General features: G+C 57.5%; 1 protein-coding gene and 1 long non-coding RNA gene across 2 annotated transcripts in view; one reads left to right on the plus strand and one right to left on the minus strand.

The window, feature by feature from the left end:
* GNG7 (G protein subunit gamma 7) overlaps positions 1-18,919 on the plus strand; it is a 119,373-nt gene extending 100,454 nt beyond the window's left edge. The window contains exons 3-4 of the mRNA XM_058728431.1: positions 12,510-12,628; positions 16,084-18,919. Of these exons, the coding sequence (XP_058584414.1) occupies positions 12,548-12,628; positions 16,084-16,209 (207 nt within the window). The 5' untranslated portion in view covers positions 12,510-12,547 and the 3' untranslated portion in view covers positions 16,210-18,919. The remainder of the gene's footprint in view (positions 1-12,509; positions 12,629-16,083) is intronic.
* A 3,873-nt stretch (positions 18,920-22,792) lies between these two features.
* LOC131510842 (uncharacterized) lies at positions 22,793-25,767 on the minus strand. The gene is made up of 2 exons (XR_009261214.1): positions 24,652-25,767; positions 22,793-23,447 (listed from the first exon to the last, which is right to left on the minus strand). It is a non-coding gene; the product is annotated as an uncharacterized LOC131510842 (long non-coding RNA).
* Positions 25,768-26,434: the final 667 nt, after the last annotated feature.

Consider the following 26,434-nt stretch of genomic DNA (forward strand, 5'->3'; position numbering starts at 1 on the left):
GGTGGAAAAAGAGAACTCAGGTCTCTTCTGCCCCTTCTAAGGACACTGATCCCATTCAGGAGGGCTCCACCGTAGGGGAGAGGACCTAGTCACCTCTCAAAGGCCCCACCTCCTGCTACTGTCATCTTGGGGATTTGGATTTCAACATGAATTTGGGGGGACACCTTCAGGCAACAACAGCAGGATGGACGCTGGGGGAAGATTTCCTACCTGAGGGCAGTGAGTGAGCAGCTTGGACGTTGCACTTGATTCGGGGTGGGGTGACCCCCAGTTTCTGCGTAGAGGAGGGTCAGGCTCCAGCTGTCAGAAGGAGGGATGCAGGGGGCTCTGGGACTTGGCCTTGGGTGTCTCGCTCCCGCCCTAGGCCTGATGCATGTGCGTATGTGATCTTCGCGTGCCGACGTCATTTGTCCCATGTGTGAAGTCACACAATCCAAAAATGTCACTAGCAAACATCCAAGGCCTCTGTCACTGGAACGCAACAACCAACATAGCATAGTAAAAAAGAGCGCCCTACAGTTTGTAAGGCCAACGCACAGGACAGCTGCTGAAAAACTGGTTGGAGGGGACCATGGGGTTGGTGGCTCTGATTCGTGTGTGCTCCAGGGCTCTCCCGGGGGCTTCCAGTTCCCGTTGATTTTTCCGTGAGAACCCGGATGGTGTCGTCAAGTTCTGTCCCTTCCTCAGTGTTTTCCACTCACTCACGCCTCTCCTACCTTTTATTGGGGGTCCTGTTTCTCTGATATCCCTTTATTCCTACCTTAACAAGGCAGGTCTGCTGGAGAGGCAGTCCACTGCTGTTTGTCTGGAGGTGTCTGGGTCTCCTCTTAAATCTTGAACTTAATTTTCACCAGGTCTGAAGTCTTCACTGAATCCACCTAATCGTTGGTCCTTTTCCCTCCAGCAGCTTACATTTGCTTGTTTGCTTTGTCATTAACCGGTTTTATCAAGGCATGATTCACATTCAGTGAAATGAACACATCGTAAATACACAACTTGATGAGTTTTGACACACACACACCCATGTGCACCAACACGTCAAGACACAGAACGTTTCTGATGTCTGACTTCTTTTGCTCGACAGAATATTTTCGGGATCCACACGTGTGGCTTCTTTCCTCTGCAGGCTGTTTTTTGTCATTGTGTCATCATAACACATAGCATGGATTAGCAGTCTGTTTGCTCTCCTGTTGGTGGGCATTTGGGCTGTTTCCAGTTTTTGCTATCGTAAATAAAGATGTGTGAACATCTTGTACAAGTCCTTCCACAGAATTATGGTTTCGTTTATGTCGGGTCGGTCCTTAGGAGCGGAATTGCTGGGGCAGAGGGTAGGTGTGTGTTTAGCCTTTTCAGAAACTGCTGAGTCATCTTCCAGTGTGGTTGTACCGCTTTACTCTTGCATCAGAAATGTGTGAAACTTGCAGCGTTTCCACGCCCTCCCTAATATTTACAGTCGCTGGTCTTTTTTGTCTGTGCCCCGCCAGTTAGTGCTCAAGAAGCAGCTCCCTGTATTTCACTCGTGTTTCCCTGATGACTAATCAGGGAGCACCTTTTCATGGGCGCATTGGTGACTTCTCTGTGAGCGTCTAAGATGTTTATGCTGCCTGAGGTTCCAGGACTTCCTGAATCTGTGGCTAAAAGTAGGATTTTGTTCAGTCCTCAGTTTGGGGAGATTGTCATTATCGCTTCGGAGATTGCTTGTGCTCCGTCCTCCCTCCTCCTTCCAGAGTCCTGGTCACATGCGTTAGGCTGTACTGTATCCTCTCCATCTTTCACCTTCTCTTCTGCCTTTCCTTCCCCTCTGTGTCTCTGTGCTTCGTCCTGGGTGTTTTCCCCTGAACTATCCTCCAGCCCAACCAACTCTCTCCTTCGTTGTCTTTAGTGATACTATTCCTTTACATCGGGTCATTACGTTTCAGATATTGGCATTTTCCACATGTTTACTGAGTCCTTTTTCTATAGTTTCCAGTGCGGCTGAAATTCCTGTCTCAACCTATTTATCTTCTTGAATGTAATTAAAACTGTTATTTTTAAAGTTTATTTACTTATTTTGAGAGAGAGAGAGAGAGAACTCTCTCGCACAAGTGGGGAAGAGGCAGAGAGAAAAGGAAAGAGAGAGAATCCTAAGCAGGCTCTGCACCACCATTGCAGAGCCTGATGCGGGGCTTGAACTAATGAATCGTGAGATCATGACCTGAGCTGAAGTCAGACATGTAACTGATTGAGCCACCCAGGTGCCCCTAACACAGTTATTTTAAAGTGTCTCTCAACTACAGTGTCAGGAACCCCTGCGAGTCTGTTTATATTGCCCGTTATTCCTGCTGGGTTTTGTTCATGTAGTCTTACCTCCTTGTATGCCTGGTTATTTCTCGTTGTGTGCTAGACATTGTGTTTCAGACTTGTTTGTGGCAATAGTGTGAATTCTAGGATGATGTTGTTTTCCACTGGAGAGGATTTATGTTTACTCATGCCCAGCATTTAGGGCTGCTAGCAATCTGGGGTCACCTCAGTCCAGTATCAGGGACTGAGTTTATTCAGCACTCAGCTGCAGTCACCATAAGAGCCCATCTGCTTCCTGTTTACTTGTATCCTTCTGTGTGTAATAAATGCTGGGACCACATAATTTTGCATGATTATTTGGGAAAAAGTTCTTCAAGGCAACATCACATACAGTAAAAGTGACGGTAAAATTAAGTCCCATCTAAAGTACAGTCTAGTTAGAAAATACCGTTCTTTCAAATGTCCAAGAAAAACATACACAACATCTGCCCGTGTTGTTCCCAAACCACCACGTCTGGGTTTTTCTTATACTCAGACTGCCGCACCTTGTTCCCCAATTTGAACCAAGGGGGAGTTCACCCAGCCCCCTCCACGTGGAGGGCCCTGGATCTCAATCTCTGTATTGCCAGCCTTGCAAAGCTGATAGAAGCATTGCTCAGCCTCTTGGCAGATTTTCCGCTCCTGGGCTGCCGTCCTCCCCTCGACCCTGGCTATAAATTCTTCACTGCCCTAATAACCCTGCAGTGCCTTCAAGCAGATTTCTTCTGTGTTCTGTCCAGCTTTCCTGACTGCCCTCACGGGAGAGTCTGTCCGTGTCAGTTCGCCCACTGTCGTGCAAGCCAAAATCTGCAGATAGAGGTTTTTATTCAAAGTCCAAGTGACTTTAGGTAGAGGCCATTGACATGAATCGTCTTGATCTTAGAACCACCAGATGACAAACCGGGATCCGTTCTCAGCTTTTAGAACCACCCTCTTATTTCCTAATGGAGGAAGCTAAGACCCAGTTCAGGGCAGAGCCGAGATGGGAACCCACTTCCAGGCGTGCACTGTGTTTTGCACCTTCAGGAAGGGGTGGCTGCCTTTGTGCCCTTGGACAAGGTGCCGGGAAATCACTCCGCTTCTCCCCGAGACCCAAAAGCTCCAGGGGCTCAGCAGGAGGGCTTTGCAGCTAAGGGTCCACAGGGGCCGGAGCGCTTCTGATCATGCTCAGAATGGCTCAGACATGGCCGGGGCATGACCAGCATCATGGGTTTGGGGCACACAGCAGAGCATAAAAGAACCCAGTCTCACCTTTGCTGTGTGGCCTAGAAGGGACAGGGACGTACAAGCATTAGTGGGACAACAGAAAATAGATCATTTCGGGACTCTCCATTTCTGGCTCTCCCTCTGCTGCCATCCACCTCTATTTTTAATATGATCAACTTCACGCTGCCCAGCTCTCCCCCCAGCCTGTGGGCTTTGTGGCACCTGCCCCACCCGGCCCCTGGGCAGCTGAGGGGAGTGGCCACCTCGGAGCAGCAGCTCCGTGGGGAGCGGGATTTCTCAATAGCTTCCAGCAAACCGGCCCTCCCACCTCCGCCGGGCACAGGACGTGCAGGGCACCCTGTCTCTGGCTTCATCTCTGCAGCAGCTGTGTTTATAGTTAGCAGTTGCCACGGTGCCCCAAAGAGGGCCTCCTGGGGCTGCCGGCCTCTGGACGCCCCCATTCCTTGGCCCTGGAACGTGGGGACCTGGATGTTTGCTGGGCCAGCCCAGGAAGCGAGTGTCGCTCTAAGCACTGCAGAGTTCACTGGAGCTCAGAGAGGGGAGGTAACTCCCCCAAGGCCAAACAGCTTTGGGATCTGTGCAGAATTTGGGTCTGCCACCTTCCCCTTGGCTCCCCTTTCTACTTCTCTTCTCTCCAGCACCGGCTTCAAGAGTGTGGTTGGTGGAGTTCAAGGGGCAGCTCGCTCGCCCTGTGTAACTTCCTGTGGTCACAAAGGATCGTCGGATGCTGAGAAAATTAAGCCCCCATTTGAAACAAGCTTCTATTTTCGTTCACTGCCATTTCAGTTCAAACCGAACCATCTCGGTTCCAGAAACACTGTTTGCGTTTTGCCCAGATGAACCTCTTTTAGCTGAAGTTTCTTCTGATAAGGAAGTTCCATAAAGGACTTAGATTCTGCCCCCAGGGGACACAGGGCCGTGTCTGGGGATGTCTGTGGCTGTCACGATGAGGGTGCTCCTGGCCTTGGGTGGCTGGGCCAGGGACTGATCACAGGGAATACCCTGGCCTGGGTGTCCTCGGTGCGGAGGTGAAGAGACCCTGGAGTGGGCGGGGCGGGGGGGGGGGCCTCCCCAGTGTTGCCCAAGCCGTTTAGGATTTCACAAACACAGAGGGTTCAGCCACCTCGTAGCTTTGCCGACTGGAGCCCCCGCCTTCTCTGCTGACCCTCCCACTGCATCTACCCACCAGTCCACCCAGCGAACATTCACGCCAGACCTCATCTGCCCCATGGAGCCCAGGGCAGCATGGAGCTCCATGAGCAGTTCGGCCCGGTCAGCGATGGTGGCCAGACCTTCCTGGAGGGACGGGCGGTGACAGAAATCCACTCTGCACACAGATGAGTCATGGGAGGACTGGCGAAATCTGAGCAAACGGCCAACATCGGGGTCTCGGCCTGATGTTGTCCTACGGTCACATGGGATGTCACCATCGGTGGGGGGGGGGGGGGCACACGGGACTCTCTGCACTATTTTTGCAACTACCTGTCTATATGATTATTTCAAAGTACAAACGAATGCAGTGACTTTGGGAACCGTTTGGAAAATGTTTAACTTGTAAGGTTAAACATACACCTGCCAGGGAGCCAGAAATCCCACGCCTGGGGCTCACCCAGGAGGACCGGGCACGTGGACCGCCACAAATCCTGCGTGTGAACATACAGCACGGCGTCTTTCACAATCGCCGGACACACCCGTGTCGCCCAGTCGGTGCACGGCCAACAATCCCTGCCCTGACCCCGGGGGGGAACACCACACGGCACTGAAAAGGTGCCCTTGGCACACGACGAACCACAAGGACATTGTGCCGAGTGAACCGAGCCAGAGGCTGGACGGTACGAGTCTGTCTGTAGGCTTCCGGGAAGAGGCGACACGACAGGAACAGAGTAGCTCAGGGGGTGCAGGGGCTGACGACAAACAGAAGCTCCGGGAGGTTCTCAGGGTGACGGGGTCCGCATCTGAATGGCGGTATCGGGTCCGCGACAGGACGTGCTTGTGCGACCTCATCGACTCTGGGCCCAAAAGGACAAATCTCACTGCGTTCAAATTATACCTTCACAGAAGAACATTTCATTGGAGGAAATTATAAAAACAGTCACTAACAGGGGCACCTGGGTGGCTCCGTCGGTTAAGCGTCCAACTCTTGATTTGGGCTCAGGTCACGATCTCGCAGTTTTGTGGGTTCGAGCCCCACGTCGGGCTCTGCACTGACAGTGTGGAGCCTTCTTGGGATTCTCTGTCTCCCTCTCTCTCTGCCCCTCCCCTCTTGCACTGTCTCGGCATCTCTCAAATAAATAAATAAACTTAAAAAAAAAAAGTCACTAACAAAATTGTCATTTTGAGAGGCACCTGGCTGGCTCAGTCGGTGGAGCATGTGTCTCCTGATCTCAGGGTCGTGAGTTCGAGCCCCATGTTGGGCTTAGAGCTGACTTAAAATTGTCACTTTGAGATTCCCTGCCTTTATCTGTATATATTTTAACACAACGGTAGATGACCAAACATTTGCACTTTGCCATTGTCCCTCTTTGCACACACACCTCCGCGGTGCTCCGCGTTTCTACGGACCGTTTATAACATTGCATAGTGTTGCACCTGCGAAATGTCCCATTGAATTTGCTGTTTCCCCCCCCAGTTGCAGAGCGAGGCGTGTGCTTTTGTTCTGAGCCTTCACGGTTACAAACAACGCAGCTGTAAACACCTGTCAGTGTTCCCCTTTTAACTCCTTTGGATAATTTCCCCCTTGGGATAAATGCCCAGGCAGAAGATTTGAGGGGACATCCTTGTAGTCCTCAGTGTCCAGTTTCTGAGGCTGAGACGGGTTCACAAGACCAGAGAGTCTGGAATGAGCGCGTCAGGTGGTGGCCTTTCTCTGGCCTTCTGGCGTCATGGGAAGACAAAGGGGCAGCTCGAGGTGGCATCCATTGCTCCCCAGGCCGTGTTTTGTTTGCTTTGGTTTTTACCAGTTACACCCCTGCTGACGTGAATTGCCTGAGTGAGCCCTGTGCCACGTCTCCGTGGGACCCTGGCCCAAGTGTTAGTCACATGTTAAATGGGTCGCCCATCACCTCACTTGTGGCCTCGGCCTTTCCTGGGTCCACGGTCTCGATTTCTAGTTCACGTCTGTCCTGAAGTTCTGAATATTTACATAAGATCAGAGCTGCTGATCCTTCTCCATTCATTCCATGGCTTCCATTGCTGAAAAGTGACTTCTCCATGATTGAGAAGAAACTTCTTCTTTCTTTAAAAAAAAAAAATTTTTTTTTAAGTTTATCCGTTTACTTATTTATTTATTTAAATTTACTTCCAAGTTAGTTAGCATATAGTGCAATAATGATTTCAGGAGTAGATTCCAGTGAGTCACCCCCTATGGATAACACCCAGTGCTCATCCCAGCGAGTGTCCTCCCTAATGCCCCTTGCCCATTTAGCCCATCCCCCCCCCCACAACTCCCCTCCAGCAACTGTTTGTTCTCTGTATTTAAGGGTCTCTTAGTGTTTGTCCCCCTCCCTGCTTTTATATTATTTTTGTTTCCCTTCCCTTATGTTCATCTGTTTTGTCTCTTAAAGCCCTCATATGAGTGAAGTCATACGATTTTTGTCTTTCTCTGACTAATTTCACTTCGCATAATCCCCTCCAGTCCCATCCACGTAGTTGCAAATGGCAAGATTTCATTCTTTTTGACTGCCGAGTAATACCCCACTGTATATATAGACCACATCTTTATCCAAATGTCCATCGATGGACATTTGGACCCTGGGTGGGGGTGGGGGGACGCCTGGGTGGCTCAGTCGTTTTAGCGTCTGACTCTTGGTTTCGGCTCAGGTCAAGTTCTCACGGTTGGAGTTCAAGCCCCACATGGGCCTCCGTATTGACAGTGCAGAGCCTGCTTGGGACTCTCTCTCTCCCTCTCTCTCCGCCCCTAGGGAGCAGGGAGAGAGAGAATCAAAAGCAGGTTCCACGCTGTGAGCGCAGAGCCCAACGCGGAGCTTGAACTCACAAACCATGAGATCATGACCTGAGCCGAAACCAAGAGTCGGATGCTAAACTGACTGAGCCCCCAGGCATCCCAAGAATAAATATTCACTAGTTTGTGTTTATTTTCTTTCTTATTCTATGGCTGTTTGTATGGAACCTCTTTGGATGTGAATAAAGGTCTGATCTAATCCAGTGGTTCTCACCCAGGGGCAGCTCTGCCCTCAGGGGACACCGGGCAGTGTCTGGGGACATCTGTGGTTGTCACACAGGGGGGAGGGGGCCCTGGCACTGAGGGAGTGGGGCCACAGATGTTGCTCGGGCCACACAGCACCCAGGACACCCCAGAGAGAACAGCCCAGCCCAGTGTCCAAAGTGCCAGGGGGCAGAGACCCCACCCTAAACTGTTTCCCCATTTTGCCTTATTTGCGCCCACCATGGAAGAAATACTGCCCGTCCCCAGGGTTGTCTAATCCTTATGTGCACTGGAAGGTCAGATCTGTCTGGGGGTCACTGCCCCCCCTTTCTAGTTACCTCTGCTTCACGATATACCCCAGGGCAGGGAGGGGGGGCTCCGTTGTCCTTGCCTTTCACACATTTGCTCATGTGATTCTTCTGCAGGAGCCCCCCCCAAATCTGGCATGGCTTCCTGGCCCTCGACTCAGATCCCAGGCAGGGCCTGGTGACATCCCTTAAGGCTCTGGTTTTAGGTGAACTTCACCCCAGGTTGTTCCCCTGGACCCTCAGCAGGGGCAGAACGGGAGTCAGCACGGTGACCGGCTGCCCACCACCCACCTGCCCCCAGCTTGCCACGGCTCTGCCACGGCTCCTGGGGGCCCCCTGCAGCTCTGCTGGCCCAGGCAGGTCCGGCCAGGTCGGGCGCCTGGTGCCATCACGTGCTTCCTGCGGAGCAGCGACGGGTGAGGAATGTTCCCTGGGCTGACTCAGCGTAGCTGCCTGGTCTCCCGGGGCCACGGCTGGGCCGTGAGTCAGTGACGGACTATGACACCAGCCAGGAGGAGGCTGGAGTCTGCTGCACGGGCTGGTGGTGACACAGCCGGTGTCTGTTCCTGGCGTCTCCGCACGCTCACGCACACACACACACACACACACACACACACACGTGCTCACCCATACACTCACATGCACACGTACACTCGTACGCCCACACACACGCGTGTGCATGCAGTATACATACACACCGACACGCACACGTATAAACACATCTCGCACGATGCACATTATGACATACAGACATGCACACGTATACTCACGTTAAGTACACACACGCCCACGCCCACACGTACATGCTCGTGCACGCACACGCACGCACACATCTATGCACAGACGTGCACATGCACTCACGCGTGTGTATACACACATGCACACAAGTGCCCCGAACATTCACACACACTCCTGCACACAAGTTCGTGTACATGCACACGCACGCACACCCCCGGCGCAGCCATCTCGGCTGTTCTTTGGGGCCTGGGTCATAACCCAGCCCAGAGGCAGCCTCTCGGGACATTGTGCCTGGAACAGAAAGCCAGCCACTCAGGGGCTTCACGCTTCGGAGGCCACAGTTGGGGGTGGCCACGAGGTGCAGGGGTCCTAGAGTCCTGGCGGACACTTCTGAGTGTGGATGCTGAGCAGGATTCCCCGGCCTTCCAAGGAAAACAGGCCATGGGGCCAGCCCGTTTGTTCTCCATTCGCATCTATATTTAGCGCTGAGTAATTTAGATATTTTTAAGCCCAACCAAGGGCAGTTTTCCCTGAGTTGGATGTTTTGTGGCTGCTTTGAAGCTCTCTGCTGAATCAGAGCCCTCTGGAAACCCACACGTGGGCTCTGTGCTCCCAGAACAGACACACTCAGGCCTTTTCTGACCCAAAGCGGGGCTGGATGTCTGCCGGGAGGGACGGGGAGCCAGGCAGTGTGGAAGGATTTTTTTTTTCTAATTGAGACTTGTACGGAGGTCACCGTAGATTCATGTGCAGTTATAACAAATCAGAGAAGCATTCCACGTATCGTTCACTCTGTTTTTCCCGACGGTAACATTCTGTGGAAGTGTGACCAGCACCAGGAAAAGCCCCTCCCGACAAGGCCTCCACCCCCAACCTCAGCAACCATGAACCTGTCCCCCATCCTGACCACAATTTTGTCTTCTCAAAAACGGTGTGTAAATGGTATATAAACACACACCATGTAACCTTTGGGGATTGGCTTTTGTCATGCAACGTAACTGCCTGGAGATCTCCCGAAAGTGTTGTGTCAACCCTCCTTTTTTTTTAAATCATTATTGCTAAGTAGGAAATGCTTTGAAAATCCCAAGCCTGCCTTTGCTGTTCTGTGGCTACCTGGCCCTAGCGGCCACCAGGCAGACAGCGCAAGCTGCATCCTGATGGAGGACAGGGTGCCCTCTGCACCCTGGCGGGGCGTCTTCCCAGACCCCCCACCTTGGGCGTGACGCCCGGACAGGTCCTCCTGGGAACTTCCCCAGCCTGAACGCTGCAGACACTGGGCCGTTCTCGGGGGGCGTCCCGGGCACTGTGGGAGCTGAGCAGGGTCCTCGACCACACCCCCTCGGTGCCAGGATTCCCCCAGTCCTGATGACCAGAGACGCCCCCAGACAGGGCCCCGTGTCCCCTGGGGGCAGCATCGCTCGTTAGAAGTACGATACTAGAGCTCACTAAATGAAGGCTGTGGGAAAAGTAGAATTTTCCCTGCTGTAAGGAAGAGGAAAAATGTGCACAGCCGAATTGTAAGAATAAATTAACACCACCCATATACTGCTGGTGTGGATGTGAAATGGTGCAGCCGCCCTGGAAAACGGCTTGGCGCTTTCCTTAAAAATTGAACATGCAAATTACATCCCTCAGCGTTTATCTCAGAGAAATATATAGACTTGTGTTTGCACAGAAATCTGCACGCCCTTGTGGCAGCCGTACGTGATGGCCAGAAGCTGGAATCGGCAGGTGCACCGCCGAGCCGGGGCCGGTCCACGCGGGGAACGCCGCTCAGCAGTGACCTCGTGGCGCGCGCAACAGGCTGGGCGCATCTCCACAGGATTAAGCGCAGTGGGGAAAAATCCCAAAAGGTTATGTGCCCTGTGGTTCCACACGTGCAACGGTCCCGAAACGGTGGCAGCTTGGGAAAGGAAAACGTCATTGGAGGTCGCGGAGAGTGGGGGGCGGGGAGGGGCGGGGACGGAACCGCCCTGAGGCTTCCGTGCACTCGCGTCATGCTGACCGCGGCTTTTGCAAGGTTGTTTCCAGAGGGGAAACCGTGCACAGGGTACGCAGGTCTCCGCACGGCTCCGCCCTTTCCTACCACTGCATGTGACTCTCCAGGCACCTCAAAATTTTTAACTGAATTAAAAATAAATTAATAAAAATGTTTTCGGAAAGAAAAAAGATCACCCCCTCCCCCAAACAATAGTGAAGCGGGAATCATTGGCGCAATAAAGATTGGTTTTCTCGGTGGGCGAGCAGGTGGGGAGCCACTCTGACGGGCCCTGAACACCCAAGTCCTGAAGGTGCGGGGAGGGGCGGCGGGGAGCAAGCAGACCACTGGGCGTTAGCTGCTCAATAAAAGCAGCAAATACCCCACCACCACCCCCTCCACGGAGCAGCGGTCCTGGGAAAATTAGTGGAAGGGCTACTTGGGATTTGGGAAGAGGGTTTATCTGGAATCATTTGCCTGTGCTAAATGGGCTACTCTGAGCACACCATCCACACTCAAAGACACTGCAGGGGGAGTGAATACAGCCCCCCCCAAATTCATTTCCACCAGATCCTCAGCATGGGGCCTTAAGTGGAAATAGGGGCTTTGCAGATGCAATTAGTTAAGGAGAAGTCGTGCTGGATTAGTGTCCTTAGAAGAAAGCCATGTGAGGACAAGGCAGAGATTGAGTGATGTGGCCACGCCAGGGACCGCTGGCCACACCAGCCACTGGAAGAGGTAGGAAGGACCCTCCCTGGGCCCTCCAGGGGGAGCGCAGCCCTGCCCCACCTGGATCTTTGACATCTGGCCTCCAGAATGTGGGAGAACAATTTCCTGCTGTTTCCCATACCCCAGCCTGTGGTCATTTGTCCTGACCACCCCAGCACATCAGAAAGCTCTGGAAAACCCTGCAAAACCAGTGGGCTCCCTGCACCGCCCCCCCCCCCCCCCCTGCTGCCCCCAGAAGCCTCTCCTGGGCCAGAAGCGGGAGCCAGAACTTCTCGCTCCTGCGGAGAGCCCCGGGAAGCCTTCTGTGGGAGCCCAGGTCGCTCGCGTGGCTGTGTCCCAAGGACAGCCAGATCTGGGGTGGGAAGCCAGAACTGGGCACTGACAGCCACGGCCTCCCCCTGCGTACCACCACCCTTAGCTTGGTTCTCAGGGCAGTGACTGGTGCATGGTGGGCCCCCCTGGGGTGGTTTGTGGGGCAAATTAGCCCGTGGATGAAGGAAGTGATGCCAGACCCAGGACCCACGGCACATAGATGCTGCCCAGGTGACCCACCTTGGTCCAGAGCCAAGGTCTCACCCAGACGACTCTGCCCCCCAGGGAACTCAGGCCATGTCTGGGCACATCTGTGGCCATCACCACTGGGACGTCCTGGCATCGAAGGGTGGGGCTGGGAACGTCCCCAGAACGCCCCCGGATAGTGACCCTGCCCAGTGTCAGTGGTGCCGGGGGGCCTGAGTGAGGCAGGGATCAGAGAAAGTGTCCCTTGAGGCCCTCATTCCAAGCCAACCACGAGTGGACTCTGTGGTCTGGTGAACCATCCTGAGACCCTGGGTGGTCTCAACCAGGGAGCACCCGACCCGCCCAGGGGGACTGTGGGAGACAGCTCCACTAGTCCTCCCACCGCCCCCACCCCGACCTGGGCACACGGGCGCCACGGCTCAGGTGGGGCACCAGGAGGCCCTGAGGCGTCCGGAAGGGGCGTCCTGCCTCTCTGTCCCCGTGGGGTCTCAGCAGCCAGTTCACATCCTGTCTGCTTCCCCTGCAGCCCTCTGGACGACAGGGGCCCGGAGCTGATGGCAGACAATGTCAGCCACTAACAACATAGCCCAGGCCCGGAAGCTGGTGGAACAGCTCCGCATCGAAGCCGGGATCGAGCGCATCAAGGTGAGCCTGGCAGGTGGGCGGGCAGAGGGGCCGAGAAGGGAGGAGGCCCTGCAAGGAGGCCTGGTTGGGGAGGGGGGGCTTTATTCCATCTGTGCCCCTTGCTGTGTGAGCTTGGGCCACTCACTAACCTCTCTGAGCCCCAGATTCCTCAATGGGAAGACACAGCTGACGGAACCTGTGTCATGGGCTGTTGCGGGCATCCCATGTGCCGCAGAGCTTTGTCAGTGCCGTGGGACCAGAGGCAGGGCTGAGCCCGCCCCCAGCCCTCAGGGCCCTTCCCCACCCCACCCCACCCCACCCCACCCCCTGCCCCCCCCGAGAGCCCTAGGCCACCAGCATGAGGCAGGCACTCGCCCATGGGCTCTGTCTGGCTCCCTGGTGCAACAGACACAGACAGAAGGTAGAAACGTGGTCCAGAGACGGCAGGGCCCAGGGCCCTTGGCCGTCTACGTTCTTCACTTATGCCTCGTTTGAATTTTTTTTTTTTTTTGAAATAAGCGTGTTTGTTTTTTAGACTAAAAAAAGAAAAGGGACAAGTAGTTCCTGTGCACAGACACTTAACCCCTCAGGGACCAGAGACCCAAAACAAAGTAGCTTCTCAGACCAGTTCTTTCTGCTAATAATTTGCATAACATGAAGTTAACTGTTTCTTTTAAAGGGCACTGACAGTTTGGTAGCTTTTAGTACATTCACAGAGTTGTGCAAGCATCATTGCAGAACATTCTAGCGGCCCAAAGGGAAATCCTGTCCCCGTCAGCTGTTACCTCCACCCCTTCCCCAGCCCCCGGCCCCCACGAGCCCTCTTCCCATCCGTGGATGACCCTGTTCTGGACGTTTCACACACACGGACTCACACCCCGTGTGGCCTCTCGTGTCTGGTTCCCTCCCTGAACGTCGTGTGTTCGGGGCCCATCCACGGGGCGGCGGGGGTGGGCGCTTCGCTCCGGCTTGAGGCTGCGGACGTGCGCGTGCGCAGTGGACACATTGTGTTTAACATAGGTGAATTTTAAGTCCACAAGGGGACATCAGGACGACATCCAGGGCTCATGGATTTCTCCCATAAACATGGCAGGGGCCAGCCATGCAGTCGTGGCCTCTTACGTGAAAAAGGTGACTGATTCTTTTCAAAGTCACCTGCTCGTCAAACCCATGTCTTGGCAAAGGAGGTCGAGGCACCTCCAATAATGGTCTCGTGCCCCAGGCCCCAGCTAGTGAGTGACCGGAAGTTTCCCCGTAGAAGACCCGGGTGGTTCCCGTGTCTGCATCGGCCCTGCTTCAGCCGCCCCCTGGATCAGTCAGGGCTGTCCAGAGAAACTGAGCCGACAGGATGTGTATAGAGGGAACGAGAGGTATTCAGGAATTGGCTCACAGAACCGTGGAGGCTGGCGAAGCCGCAGGGCAGACTGGAGACTCAGGGCAGAGCTGGTGCTCCAGCTCGAGCCCCCAAGGCCGCCGGGAGGCGGCATTCCCGGTCTCCGAAGGCCTTCAACTGATTGCATGTGGCCCACCCACATTTAGAGGATCATATGCTGTACTCGGAGTCAGCCAATTTAAATGTTGATCTCAGGTTAAAATGACCTTCCCAGTGACATCTAGACTGGTGTTTGGCCAAGTACTTGGATACCGTGGCCTGGCCAAGTGGACATATAAAATCAAACATCGACCCCACGGATCTCTTCAGACTTTGATTTTCTGAGCACCCGCCATTCCCTGGTCTCTGGCGGCAGATGGGCTGCAGACTCACACCTGACTGACATCCCTCAGTGGAAGGACATGCACAGCAGTGCCAGGTGGAAAGGCAGGGCTGCTCCAGCCCCCCAGGTTGGGGGGGGGGGCCTCTCCTGAGGTGTCTGAATGTTCCAGAACCCTGAGCATTCAAAGGATTCCTTCGGGCTGGAAAAAGAGAAAGCCTCAGTCAAAGCGGCTTCACTCTGGTGAGCCGATGCGGCCACAGCCCTGACGGAGAGCGTGATTCACCAGACCGTTTGATGTTGGGCAGGGCCACTCCTCCCCCCCAAGCCCCCCCATCCCCTCCTACCCCTGTCCCGCCTGAGGCTTTGCACCCGCAGATCTGTGGCCAGAACCTTGAACGTCGGTACGCCTGAAAGGCCAGGGGAGCCAGCGCCTGGCAAGTGGCAGCGTGGCGGGCATGGGGGCGGCCCCGGCGCTCAGGGCAGAGCCTTCCTGTGGATGCCAGGGTGTCAGCGGGGGCCACATGCTGGAGCCACAAATCAGTTATTTCCAGGGTCCGGAGGCTATTCTGGTTGTTTCCGAGAGTTGCTTTCCAAATACAACTCTAGAAACCAAGCTCCTTTGGCTCATCCGAGGCAGGCCTGGGAGTGGCCAGCATGCTCGGGACAGTGGCAATTGTCACTGCATGTGGGTAGCAGTGTCCCCGCGGTGAACCCAGAGGCCGGCCTGGAGACCTGGCAGCACAGGGGACAAGGTCGGGCGGCCTTGGCTTGTGGGGTGCAGGGTCCAGGGTGCAGAGGCGCCACCCCTGGCGGCAGACCTGAGGGGAGTTCTCAAAGCCTCCCTCACCCCTGCCTAGTCTCGCCCGCTCACACCCACATGGCTGCTCCTTTGTCAGCTTGCAGGTGGGAAGGCAGGGGGCCGAACCGTGCTGGCTGTTCCTGCAGCACAGAGGAGACCCTTCACCCAGCACCCTGCCCGGGTGAGCAGAGTGGGGTGGCACCCTCTTCTGTGACCCCACCAGCCCCCCAGATCCCTGGGCCCCAGCCAGCTCGGGCTGCCAGAGACGCAATGTGGAAGGGACTGTGTGGTGGCCCCTCCGATGTGGACAGGCTCTTCCAGAGTTGCCTGGTCTGGGGCGGGGGGGTGGGGGGGGACCTTGGACTAAATCCTAAAGAGGGCTCCGTCTCTCCCTGACCTTCTGTCCAAAATCTGGGCAGCTCCTGCCGAGGGACCCAGTCCCTTCTTTAATCTTTTTTAAATTGTGGTAGAACACACATAACTTAAAACCTGCCATTAGTGATCACACACACAGAGTTGTGCAACCACCACCTTTGTCTAGTTCCAGAACATTCCATCACACCAAAAAGTAACCCGGGCCTTATCAGCCGTCACCCCTCCCCCAGCGCCTGGCCCCCCACCAGCCCCCTTCCTGTCCCCGGATGAGCCTGTTCTGGACGTTTCAGACACGTGGACTCACGCCCCGTGTGGCTTCTCGTGTCTGGTTCCCTCCCTGAGCGTCGTGTGTTCGGGGTCCGAACGCGGGGCGGCAGGCGTGGGGCCTCTCGCCCCTGCTCGCGGCTGAGTGTTGTGCGCGTGCGCGGTGGACACGGTCGTCTGTGCGCGCGTGCGCGTGCGCGGTGGACACTGTGTGTATCCGCTCACCTGCGGGTGCTCCTGGGTTGTTCCCGCCATGTTGACAGTGGACGTGGCCATGGCCGCCCGCCTGACCTCTCCTCTCCCGTCCATGTGCCCACGCACAGGTGTCCAAAGCCTCATCGGAACTCATGAGCTACTGCGAGCAGCACGCCCGGAATGACCCCCTGCTGGTCGGAGTCCCCGCGTCCGAGAACCCCTTTAAGGACAAGAAGCCTTGTATTATTCTGTAGCGTTGTCCCTCCGTGTGTCCCTGCCTGTGTCTCTCGCTCCGCTAGGGCGTCTGCACTGCGCACTCCGGCAACACCTCTCGTGTCCCCAAACCTCCGGTTCCGGAAGGAACGCGAGCCGCTGCCACCACGGATGGGGTAAACTCCTCTCCCGGCCCGGCCAGAAGATGACGCTGGGGCCGCGGCCGCTTCCCATCAGGAGTAACAGAGATCCCGAGTGACGTGGTAACAATTTTCGGAAACTCTGGGTTGCCGGGGGGCTGCGGTCCAGAGCCCGGCCGCGCCCCGAGAAGGGAAGAAGGACTGGCCGCTGGCCCCGGGCGCCCCGGCGGGTGGCCAGTCTCACCCGCTGGGCCGTTTGTGAAACACTTGCCAGGTCCCTGCTGCCGTGCTTTTTTTCTTCTCCTAAGCAGAGGAAAATTGGGTGGTGGGGGGCGGGTCATGGGAAACCTCTTTGGAAACTGGTCTCCTTTTCAGTTAAGCGATTGTTATTCCGCAGCGCTGAGCCCAGAGCTGGGGGGCTGAGCCTACAGCTGACGGTTGTGTAAAATGCACCCAGGGAATTTAGGGGCCGGGAAGGGGGCTTTGTCTGTGACGTGCACCCCGCGTGGCCAAGTGTCGCCCTGCTGTGTGGCATGTGTGCGGCCTCTATACGGCACGCACCACCCAACAGCCAGGCCGTGGCCCCCCGCCCTTTCCTGGGACCCCACCCATCCCACAAAGGGATTCTCCGCAACTTGTCCCGCTCAGCGGAATGGCCGGCGGCGTTCCGTCTGGTGTTGAGCACGAAACGTCGACGTGGGCCGTGGTCACACCTGGCTCTTCCGGGTTGTTGTGTCGTGTTGTGTTTTTTTCCACTTTAGCGCATCGCTATGGCCATTTTGCAAACAGAAATGCAGCCAGAGGAGGCCCTTCCTGGGGGGCCAAAAGGTGTTAGGTGACCAGAAGGAGCCGCTGGGCCTCACCCGTGTGACTCCTCGCCCTTCCCTTCCCTGTAGCGGTTCGTCTTTAGTCCCTTGGCCTCTGGTACGACCCGGGCAGTTGAAGGAGCCGGAGGTACAGGGAGGGCACAGGGCACACCCGTCCCCACACCCCTACCCCCCCGCCCCGCACCGGGACAGTCCTCACCCCAGGGCCTCGTGCCGACCTCCATGCTCCTGCCCCCACTCAGCCCCCTGCTAGTGCCAAGGCCCAGATCCCACCAACGCTACGCTCAGGGGGACGGGGGATGTGCGCACGGGCTGGTGGGTGACTCCCCCCGGTGTGCGGGCTGTAGGCCCGGCCTCGCTCCCCGGCTCCCAGCTCTCTCCGGCCGGTCCGGGAGCACCAGGGGCTTTGGGGAGCCCAGCCTCTCCAAACCTGCGGTTGGATGGGGAAGCCTTGGCCGCCTTTCATTGGGCAGGGAGCCAGCCTCTCACTGTCCCCCACAGAGAAGCAAGAGGGAACAAAACCCGTTCCCCACCGGGGAGGCCGGGGCGCAGCAGGATCTACCCAGAGACTGGGGGTGGGGGCGGCTGGCAGGGTGAGGCCTGTCCAGGCCACTTCTGTGCAAGAAGCCTTAATCCCTGGGGCCCAACCTTCCCCTGCGTCCCCACTGTCCTGGTCTAATGCTCTGGCTGTGGGGCCCCACCCCAGCGGCCCCCCAGAGAGGCCAGCGGGAGGGGAGGCGAGGTGAAACCCAGGAGCCCGGCTGAGGGCCGAGTGGTTGAACCGAGTCCGGCAGCCACAGCGCCCCCCACCCCCCAGCCCTGAAGTGAACCTAGGTCACAGCCCCCTGGGGCCGAGGGGTCTGAGTAAACTAGACCCAGAGAGGGTGAGGATGGGCCGTACCCCCCGCCCCCATCGCCACACCTGCCCCAGGAGCCCCAGCCTCTGCCCAGGGAGGTGGCCGTCACAGGAGCCCCACCACGGGTGTCTTTCTGAGTGAGAAAAACCCTTCCTTTTGCCTTCTCAAGTAAATCTCCGTGTCTGTAGTGTAAACCTGGAGGGCATGTGCATACGACCGCCTGTGCTTCCCAGGCCAGTGTCCTGCATGAACACGTGTGCAGGGTTCTGCGGGAGCTGGCGGGTGGCAGCCCGCATTTCAGCCACATCAAGAGGGGGCATTAAGGGCACGCCCCCCCCTCCCAAAATAAACAGGGGCGGGAGACACAGGGTTTCCCTTTAGCCTGCCTGGGTGTCCCCCAGGGCTGGCAGCTGGGGCGCCTTCCCTCCCCTCCCCCGCTCCAGGAAGGCGCTAGAAGGCACACCCCTCCCCACAGCGGTCCCCCAGGCCAAGAATTAAGTGACTGGGTGGTGGTGACCTCTGGCCCCCAGGGATGTGCGGCCCTTCTTCCTGTGACCCTGGCTGACCCCCTCCATGTCCGGGCGCTGGACCTCCAGGCAGCTCATCCGTGTCTGTGGGGCCCCAGCCCCACTGAGCTCTGGGGGCAGGAAAAGGCCACCAGCCCACCCCGAGGGCGAGTGACCAGGAACAACTTCCAGGCCCAGGGGAGGCCACCAAGGGTTGCTGGTCCTTCGAGAACACTTACAAAAAGCCAGCCTGCCACGGAGTCTCTGGAAAAGAAGCCCTAACCATTGCCAAACATTGCACAGACCGGTTCCGGTCCACAGAAGCCATCTGTGGTTCTAGCAGGTTCTACCCCATCTCCATTTGGATGTTCAGTGGCTTTTTTTTTCTGATTTTAAAAAAATTTCCAGGTGTCTACACCCACTTTGCAGTGTTTTAATATTGTGTGGAGTTGTTCATACAGAGTGAACTGATCCCCAGTGCAAAGGCTCACTGGTCCTTCTGTCCATGCCCCCTGCCTGCTGGGGGTGGGGGTCGGGGCAGGACAGGTTGGTCCCCTCCCCTGGCTGCTGGGCGGGTACCCCAGGTGGAGCGTGGCCTCAGGCGGCCCCAGAGAACAGCTGTCAGCTTCGACAGGCTTTCCAGCCTGTTGTTAGAAAACCTCGAGGAGCGAAGTTCGAGGACCGCTAGCCCTGTGCCCCGCGGTTCGAGATTGTTTCCGTCCAGCGTGGCCTGTAGGAGGGCGCGGCACTCTGCTGAGGGCTTGGAGTGCTCCGGGCCTGTTGTCCCCTGTGTCCAGGCACCAGGGGCCACCCGGGAGCCCAGGGGACAGGCCAAGTGAGTCACGGTCCCAATTCAGACCAGACAGTGGCGAGTTCAATTTTTGGTAACAAATCTGTAAATGAGAGATTCCGACCCCCGAGCAGAGGACTTGGTGTAAGACATTTACAGATTCCACTACATAAACATGGTCTACTTTGCAGTCAAGTGCCCTGCCACCGGGCTGTGCCTCTGAAATTACCCGCTTTGTATCAAAAAGCGGAAGATTGGAGGTCAATTCAAAAACTCAAATGGAGAATTGGGACCTTATGCGACAGCCCCACTTCTGGGTGTGCAAACACCCATGTGTTCACAGCAGCCGCCAGATGAAGGATAAACACGACGTGGTCCATCCACACGCCGGAATGTGACCCAGCCTCAGGAAGGAAGGACGTCCTGCCACCTGCCACCGCGTGGACGGACCCGGAGGTCACTGTGTGCAGTGACGGGAGCCAGACACAGAAGGACACGTCCCGCGTGACCCCCACTCACAGGGGGTCCCTAGAGGAGTCCCGTCCACAGAGACAGAGAGCAGATGGTGGGAGCCAGGGCGGGGGAGTCAGTGCTTCATGGGAATAGGGTTTCAGTCTGGGGAGATGGAAAGTTCTGGAGACGGGTGGTGGGGGCGGCTGCACCACAGTGTGCATGTGCTTGAGGTCAGTGTACTTAGAATGTTAAAACAGTAAACTTCATGTCGTGAACTTCACGGCAAAAAGGGAAAAACTCACAACCTTGCCGAACACCCCCCCGAATGGCTACAACGTAAGACTCGGTTGGCCAGGTCGTGGAGCCGGCCCGTGAGCGTGAATGCAGCACGGCCCGTGTGCAGCTAAGCACGTACCTGCTGTAGCGCCTGGCGCTCTGCTCACGCGCCTTCACCCAAGAGACCGAAACGTGTGTCCACAGAAGGTGCTGGGATGAGTGTTCGGAGCAGCTTGTGTCCCAATCATCAGAAACTGAAAATATCCCAGGCATTCAGCAACAGGTGAATGGATGAACAGACTGGAATCCGTTCCTGCCCCAGAGTCCCGCTCCGCGGGATCAGGGGTCGGCCATTACCAAGTGCAGGAACCTAGCTGCCTCTTAGCCCGAAATAGACAAGAGCGTGCATGGCCAGTAGAGTCCACTGATAGAGAACGTTCTGGAACAGGCGAGCCTGGGCACGGCCTGCGTGGGCGGGAGAATGACCCCCCAAAGACGTCCACATCCTGATCTCCAGAACCTGGGGCGACGTCACCTTACGTGGAGCAAGAGGAGTCCCGCAGAGAGATGGAGCTGACCATCTAGAGATAGGGGTGACCCGGGGGCCCCGTGTCCCCACAAGGGCCTCACACGTGGCGCCTTGGGAGGCCAGCAAAGGCAGGAACTATGTGAAGGAGGCCAATCTGAGAAGGCCCCACGCTGTGACATTCTGGAAGAGCCATGATACGGAAACAGTCCAAAGATCGCGGCTGGGGCAGAGCGGGAAGAGTGAACAGATGAGCACGGGGAGATTTTTAGGGCACCGACACTGTTCTGCAGGACGCAGTCACCATGGAGACGCAGCATTATACATTCAGCAAACCCCGTAGAATGCCCGCCACCAAGAGTGAGCCTGAGCGGTAACCATGGACCACACTGGTGCAGTGCACAGGCCGGCATCCTGCACCTGAAACCGGCAGGCCTGGTCTCCCCAGTCCAGGGGCCCGCTGGGCATCATGCCTCCAGAAAGGAGGAAGGAGGGCCAGACGCCATACCTGAGCCCTGGCTAGGAGGGCAGACGCCACACCAGCGGTGCCAGGAGACCCCGAGGTGGGAGCCCCCCAACTCCTCCCCCCCTCCCGCACACTGTGATATCCACCCCCCAGGTCTCGGAGCAGAGTAAGGCACTTCAAGAATGGAGCCATGCGTCCTGACCCACGCACACGGGGAAGGCTTGGTGGCTTTCCTGACCTGCACATGCTCGGGGCGGGGGCTCCCACACCTGCTGCCACCATCACGGGCACCTCACCCAGGGGCCCCTGTGCCCAGAGCGGGTGCAGGGGCTGCTGTGGCGAAGGACCACCAGCTGGGTAGCTCCAAACAACAGGCACTTTTGCGCTCATGTTCCGATGCGCTTCCCACCCCCTCAGTGGCTCCCGACGTCCCTTGGCTGGGAGCGTGGTCTCCCATCTCCGCCCATCGTCACCAGGCCCCCTCCGTGTCTCTGTGTCCCTTCTCTTCTTGTAGGGACACCAGCCCCTGGATGCAGGGCCCACCCAACTCAACTGCATCCCGACCAATTACATCTGCAAAGACCCTCTGTCCAAAGAAGGTCACCTTGTGAGGTCCCAGGTGGACGTGAATTTGGGGAAGACACCAGTCAGCCAGGTGCAGCAGACATTTCCGGATGGTTTCATTTGACCGTAGAGATATCTCGTGTGCTCCCACCAAGCACACTTCACTGACTCACTCACTACGGGCCTGTCAAACAGCTGCCGGTCCAGAGACAGAGTGAGGCCCACAAAGTCAACAGTCATCGCCGCACAAAGGAGGGGTCATGGCTCCACCTGGTCGGCGTGGGGGGCGGGGGCGGAGGGTCAGGAGAGGCTTTGGACAGGGGCTCCCACTGGGCTGGTGCATTGGGTTCAATTGGGTCCCCCCAAAATCCGCATTCGAGTCCTGACCCCCAGTACCTGTGAATGCACACTTATGTGGAAATAGGGGATCTGCAGGTGGTGACACTGGGGTAGGGTGGCCCCACATCTGGTGACTGGGGTCTGCGGACGAGAAAGGAGGGATATTTGGGTACCAGGCTGCAGGGGAGACACGCAGGAGAGGCCAGAGCCGTGGCTCGGGAAGCTGGGAGGGGCGCCTCAGGCGAGCAGCCAGAGCCGATGCAGGGGTGGCGGGCAGAGGGCCGGTGGCACCCAAGGCTGGAGAAGCAGACAGAGGACAGAAAACAGAGGGTCTTAGGGGTCATGCCAAGGAGTCCAAAACGTTTCCGGTCGGTTCCGGGGACTGGAGGGACGGCAGCCGGCCAGAAGGGGCCACCGGGCCAGGAGGACCACTGAGTCAGAGTGGCCCACAGAGGCGGTAACCACATTCAGAACGGTGGTCATTGCGGTCACTACACAAACCATCTCCAGAGACCCCACCCTTTTCAACCCATGAGGGAAGCAACTGGAAAATTCCGAGTCACGAGGCCTCTCGGGGGACCAGCTGCATGATTTCTGGGACCCCCCTGCTCAAGGTGAAAAATTTCAGGATGGTAACAGTGGAACATTCCAGCGAGCCCCACCCGGGTCCGTGCAGGCCACGTCCTCTCTCCCCCTTCCTCCCCCTCCCCCCACCCCATGCCCCACTCGGAAGATGGTTTGTTAGGAACAAGGGCACCTGTGACCCTCCCCACACCCGAGAAATGCAGGGAGACGCTCAGTGACCTTGAGTTCTACGCCACAAAACCTCTGCTCGAGAGATGGCGTAAACTTCCAAAAACCAACAAACAAAAACCCCGTGTCCCTGTCAAATGCAACTGACTGCATTTCATTTATGAAATCAAGAGGCGGATCTTTCACTCGGATCGCGTTTCCAAGATGCCGGAGACACAGCGGCCCCATCAGGGCGGCCGTCCAGTGTGCTTGGGGTCGTCCTCTGAGCCTCTGAGCAGAAAGCACCCAGCAGTGCAGGGTGGGGGTGTGGATGCAGGGCAGAGAACACGGAACTGGGACGCCCCATCTGCGTCCATCCCCAAAACTGACCTCAGCGCCTCTTCTGGGCCTTTATGCTCTTCTCCAAGAGAAGGTGTGAGCGGGAGGCCTGGGCTCGAGACTCGAAGACCCACCAGCGCTTTGCAAATAGCGATCGCGTTGTTTCTCCTACAGTTTCTTCACCCTGTTTTGGCGTTTCTTCTTCTTCTTTGAAATGCATTTTGAGACCGTCCGTCCGCAGGGGGTTCTTTGTGGTGAAAAGAGGCACCGGGCACAACCAAGATGAAACTCTCCGCCCCGTGACAGAAGCATCAAAATATGGGAAGGTAGAACGGCAGGGGCTGCAAGAACTCTGAGAACTGGCAAGGCTGGTCCTAACACTGTTTCCTTTCCGTGCCTTCCGGTTCCTGGCTCTGCAGAAGGCCATGCCACCCAGGGTCGGCCGGGCTCATTCAGGAGGCCTACTGGACAGGACTTTGGGGATCAATACGTATGGGAGGGACAAGGAGCGGGCCGCCCGGAAAGCGGGCCCGGAAAGCTCCGGAGCCCCGCCCACCTCTCTCGTTGGGCCCATATGCGGGGTTTTCCCCCTCCATTGTGACCTGCCATGGCACAGGCTGCCTGCAGGTTGCTGTGACCTTGGTCGGGGCGGCCCTGCAGCCCAAGCAATCCCTGAAGGTGCTGGCACAGAAGGGTGGCGGCTGCCCGCCCCACTGGGAGCCGGGACGACTGGTCTCTCCTTGAAGGGATGTGGACAGCACAGCTCCACACCCACCAGCCGTGTCGACCTTGACCCTCTGTGTTTAATTCATTCTTCTCTGTACATGGCAGACCCCACTACAGAGAGGCCCCTGGAAACAGGTCGACAAGCCAGAGGAGAATGAGCACCACCAGGGAGCACTCGTGGTCACTGGAAAGTGTGTAGCCGCACTGGGGAAAGGGCAGGCGGACGTTCATGAGCTGTGGTGCTAAAGCCATGCGCCGACTTCAATCCTGACTGTGGGGACTTGCGCCTTTGCTCCTCCCGAAGCCTGGGGCCCTGCGGTCCCCTCCCCTCCCGGCTGGCCCTAGAGGTTCCCAGGAAGCCCCCGCGGGCGGGCAGCGTCCCTCCCCCAGAGATCCAGCGACACGAGGGGGAACCCCACGTGAGGGGCCTCCAGGCCGCAGCAAGGGCTCGGGGATGGGGGTTGGGGGCTCCCCCTGGGCGACCGCATCAGGCTCCGCCCTTTGTGCAGCAAGCGTGTGGCCGGTCTGCGGAACCCGGCGCAGGGTTGACAGCGGAAAGAGTGACGTGAGGCCTCGCTGGCGAGCCGGCCCCAAGAATGTGGCACTCTTTCTGGCCAAAATGTATCACTCTGGGAAGAACTCCAAGCCCAAGGTTGAGAGAGGAATCTTTCCTGCGCTCAGAACCCAGTCCGGCGGCCCACACGGAAGCCAAACAGGGTCCAAACGGGGTCAGGTGCAGACCGGGCCAGCCAGCAGGTGTCCAGGGGCTCCATCCCGGCTCTGCCCCTCACTAGCCCTCGGAGCTCATGCAGGGACCACACCCCTCCCGTTCCTTCCGTTTCCGTGGGGGGTCTCGGTGATGTCTCCTCGCTCCGCTCCTCTATGACCAGGAAAACGAGAACGTTCAGGAAAAGCCCCACTTTCTACTGCCAAGTGGCTTACCTGCCTCCAACCTGTTCCCTGCCCATCAGGAGGACAGAGAGAGGTTCTGAGTTTGGCAAACGCTCGGGTCCCCATCCTCGAAGCCATGCGGGCCTGTCTCTGGAGAGGACAGATTCTCAGACCAGGACAGTCTGGGCTCGAGCACGGGGTCAGAGCCTACCGTCCCCCGTCCCGGGGAATGGGGGGAGCATACTGGCTTCCGGGCAAAACAAAGCCCAAGCCGGGCCCTTAGTCCCAGCCCCCACTGGGAAAAAGCAGCAGAAGCCGCCCTCCTCCCCACACTGCTGCTGTCCTGTCTGTCCAACAACCTCATCCTGGCCGCCTTTGGAGCGGAGGGAGGGAGGAAGTGCCCTTCGTGTCTGGTCGCTTTCCTGGCCAGCACACTTTGAAACATACTGTCCGTGGGTTCCTGGAGGCTCTGTTTTCGGAAGACAGCTTCTCAGATGCCCAAGGCAGTGGACGTGGGCCAGGCCTGGGGAGCCTGCGGTCTTCCCTGGAGCGTTTCCGGAGGCCGGGAACCAGGGGACGCCTCAGCACCGGACCTGCACGGAGCCACAAGGTGAAATGGAAAAGCAACAGGCAGGACAGGTTCCACCACCGAGGTAGCTGGGGGACTTCCAGCAACTTCCGCCTCTGCACCCAGCTTCCTCCTCTGGAGAAAGAGGACAATTAGTGGCACCGAGGTGGTCGTGAAGATAGTTAATAGGCACGAAGGACATGATAAGCGTTGGAAAAGTAAAACTGGCTGTGACGCTCTCGACTTTCAACGGCCTGTGGTGCAAATAAATGACCACCGTCCCTTCAGACTCCTGCAAGCATTTCCTGCTAACTGCTGACCCCACGTTTACTATCTGTTCACGGCCTTATCTCCCCAGTCAGACCATCCTGTCTGGGGGACACGCAACGGGCTCACAGAAATAAACTGGCGGAAAAAATAAAAAATACATGTAAAGACAGCATTGTCCACTGTCCTGGGGGCGGTGAGCCAAGGCGACGCAAGGGGCATATAGGGTCCCGGAAGGCAGCTCCCTGCATGGTGGGGCTGGGGAGGCGGAGGGGGTGCCTGTGGTCCGGTGTGTGTCAGGGGCAGTGTGTGTGTGTGTGTGTGTGTGTGTGTGCGTGTGCGTGTGTGTGTGAGAGCTGGAGTGGGGGGGGGGGTGCTGGTGTTGGAGCTGGGGACAATACCCTGGGGGTGGGGACAGTTGGGGATAGTGTCCAGGAGATGGTGTGGGAGATGGGGGACAGTGTCCCAGGGGACCTTGGTTCTGGGGTGGGAAGCTGGTATCTCGGGGGGACGTGTCCAGGGTGGGGGGGATGGTGTCCTGGGGGCTGGTATTGGGGGTGGGGCAGGCGAGGGGGCAACGGTGTGGGCGTGGGTTGAGGGGTCGTGTCCCCGAAGTACCCCGTGCCCCAGGGTGGGGATTCGGTGTCCCACCATGGGGGAACGGTGCCTGGGCAGGAAAGGGTGGTGGGGAGGGATGGTGTGTGTGGGGGGGGTGGGGGGGACCCAGTACGCCAGGGTGGGGGTCCAGTGTCCGGGGGTAGAGGACGGTGTCCCGGGGGGGCAGTGTCAGGGAGTGGGGATTGGGGGGGGGGGGGGGGAAGGGTCGGTGTCCCGGAGGGCTGGTGTCCCAGGGTGGGGGTCCGGTGTCCAGGGTCGGGGCTGGTGACCCGGGATGAGGGGTGTGAGGGAAGGAAGGAGGGGGCGGTGTCCCAGGATGGGGTCGCCGGTGGAGGAACGGGTTCCAGGGGCCTCGGGAGCCAGCGAGTGAGCGGAGCCGCC

This window comes from Neofelis nebulosa, chromosome 4 (genome assembly GCF_028018385.1).
Source record: "Neofelis nebulosa isolate mNeoNeb1 chromosome 4, mNeoNeb1.pri, whole genome shotgun sequence".
NCBI classification, from domain to species: Eukaryota; Metazoa; Chordata; class Mammalia; order Carnivora; family Felidae; genus Neofelis; species Neofelis nebulosa.